The sequence below is a fragment of the Triticum aestivum genome, unplaced genomic scaffold, assembly GCF_018294505.1.
Source record: "Triticum aestivum cultivar Chinese Spring unplaced genomic scaffold, IWGSC CS RefSeq v2.1 scaffold72280, whole genome shotgun sequence".
Taxonomy (NCBI): domain Eukaryota; kingdom Viridiplantae; phylum Streptophyta; class Magnoliopsida; order Poales; family Poaceae; genus Triticum; species Triticum aestivum.
This window is the reverse complement of record NW_025244340.1, coordinates 1-2,784: the sequence shown is the minus strand read 5'-3', so window position 1 is coordinate 2,784 and position 2,784 is coordinate 1. Positions and strand designations below refer to the sequence as shown.

Below are 2,784 nucleotides of genomic sequence, written 5' to 3'. Positions count from 1 at the left end.
TTGCGCTTGGCATCGTGCTAAGCGCCGGCAGAGTTCACACAACAATTCCTTGACGCCAAATGCCAATCAGGAGGTCAGCAGATTCATGCCCAAGCTCTGTAAACTCCTCCCTTGCTCATCCTTCCCACATCCGCATGTTGGTGATGACGATCGTGGCAATGAGCAAGAAACACCAAAGCTTGAGTTTAATAGGGTTGGTTTCTCTCAAAGGATGAAGGAAATTGTAGAGAAACTGCAGCATATGCGCAATGAGATTAACAAGATTTTGCAGGGTTGTGCCCCTAAAACTGTTCCAGACATTGCCCAGGGTCGTCCTATCACCAAAGGTCGAATTGATGAGCCAAAACTGTATGGGAGGGACAGTGTCATGAAGAGCATCATGGATGATATCACCAATGGTCAATACTGTGACAATGGTCTAACCGTGCTTCCGGTTGTTGGTCCGGGAGGAATGGGGAAGACAACTCTGATACAACACATATATCACAATGAACAAGTGCAGAATCATTTTCCAGTCACTATTTGGATATGTGTGTCAGTCAAGTTTGATCTGGAAAAAGTGCTAGGACAGATTAAAACATGTATCCCTGCAGTTAAAGATGAAAAAGAGGGCAGTACAACTGAAGATTTGATTGAGCAAAGATTGAAATCTAAAAGGTTCTTACTTGTATTGGATGATATATGGAAGATTAGTAATGGGGATGACTGGGGAAAATTATTGTCAACACTCAATAAATCAGAGGGAAAGGGTTCCATGATTCTGGTCACAACTCGGTTTGAAGCAATAGCACAGAAGGTTGAAACACATTGCCAATCAATAAAGCTGAATGGTTTAGAATCTGGAGAGTTTAGAAAGTTATTCCTTGCATTTGTCTTTGGTGATGAGCAATATCCAAGGGACAAACAATTTTTGCTTGAGACTGGAGATAAGATAATGGAAAAACTAAAGGGCTCCCCTCTTGCAGCAAAAACGGTTGGTAGATTACTGAGTAAAGACCATAGTTTGTGTCACTGGAAAAGGGTCCTGAAAAGTAAAGGATGGGAGAAGCAGACAGATGACAATGAAATTATGCCTGCCTTGAAGCTTAGCTATGACTTCCTTCCTTTCCATCTGCAACAGTGTTTTGCTTATTCTGGATTGTTTCCTGAAGATTACAATTTCAGAAGTGATGAGCTGATCAGTCTATGGATCAGACTAGATATTTTGATACCCAATGGCCAAAACCAAACATTTGAAGACATAGGTCTGAGCAATTTAAATGAGTTAGTCACGCATGGATTTTTCAGAGAAGAGGAAACCGAGTATGGTATGCATTATGTTATGCATGACCTACTGCATGATTTGGCATTGAAGATTGCATCACATGATTGTCTTAGTTTATGTCTCTCTGATGTTGGACCAGTGGAAGCTCAGCCATCCGTCCGTCACTTGTCTATAAGCACAGACGGCTTAGGTGAATATGATGCAGTGTCTGGTGAAAAATTGAAGAGTAAATTGGAAGAACTAAACACAAGATTTCAGGCTGGACGTTTGCAAACATTGATGTTATTTGGAAAAATGGATGAAGGTTTTGTCAAGATATTTGGTGATTTTTTGGGGGAAGCGAACACTCTTCGTGTTCTTCATTTGCCCAAAATGTTTTGTCCCATGGAGTTCATGTTACATAACTTTTCGGGACTTCTCCACCTACGATACCTATGTCTAGGGCATTTACCACTTAGCATCTCTAAATTTTATCATTTAAGGATTCTAGATCTTAAATGGTGGAATGACAGTCGTGATTTACCTGCTGACATGAGCAACCTTGCCAAACTGTGCCATTTTTATGTACCAAGTGATGGTCAGCTTCATTCTGATATTTATAATGTGGGTAAACTTAAACTCTTAGAAGAGTTAAAGGTATTTCAAGTCAATAGAAGAAGTGAAGGGTTTGAACCAAAGCAGCTAGAGCACTTGACCAAGCTAAGGGAGCTTGGCATCTACAACCTTGAGAAGATAGATACAGCAGAAGAAGCAGCTCAAGCAAAACTGATGGAGAAAAATTACTTGAGGAGGTTAACATTGGACTGGGATAGTAAGCGATCTACCGTTGAGCCTGGTGTGGAAGCAGCAATTCTTGAGAGCCTTCAGCCACATGCAGATCTTCAGGTGTTGTGCATTAGAGGGCATGGAGGTCCTTGTCCAACATGGTTGGGTGATGAGTTCGCTGTTGAAGGTCTACAATCTCTTCATCTTTATGGTGTTTCTTGGGAAGTTTTCCCTTCTTTAGGGAAGGCGTGGGATCTTCGTGAACTAAGGTTGAAGCATATGGCTAGACTGAAGGAGTTTATCATAGTGAAAAGCTTTTGCATGCTAACGAAGCTTATTCTCATTGGCCTTGGAAGTTTTGAAAAATGGACTTACACAGGTGGTGACTTGTTGCCACTGGATGCTCATATGTTCTCTCTTTTGCAAGTGCTGATTATTAAAGAGTGCCCAAAGCTGGTGGGGTTACCTTTCTCAAACCATATTGTTTCCCCAGATTGGTTCCCCAAGCTACAAGAGCTTGAGGTAAGCGTTTGCCCCGAATTCTTGCCAGTGATTCCCATCTCCTGGATTGAAAGGCTGTGTTCTGTTATGATGAAATATGTAAAGATGCTAAGGATGTTTACATACTCAAAATCATCCAATGGAGCAGAATTGGAGATTATTGGAGGGGCTGATTTGCATAGCATAGACCAAGTGTTAGTTTTTGATAAAGAAACTCGACTTGAGAAGCTGATGCTCTGTAGGTGCCCACCTCT

At 41.5% G+C, this 2,784-nt stretch overlaps 1 protein-coding gene across 1 annotated transcript; it reads left to right on the top strand.

Moving 5' to 3' along the window:
• Nucleotides 1-2,779, top strand: LOC123177026 (putative disease resistance protein RGA4; the record flags this gene model as incomplete). Its single annotated transcript, XM_044590997.1, is given in 1 exon segment — nucleotides 1-2,779. A coding segment is annotated over 1 exon segment (2,779 nt), but the record flags the coding sequence as incomplete, so codon positions are not given.
• Between the last annotated feature and the right edge of the window lie 5 nt (nucleotides 2,780-2,784).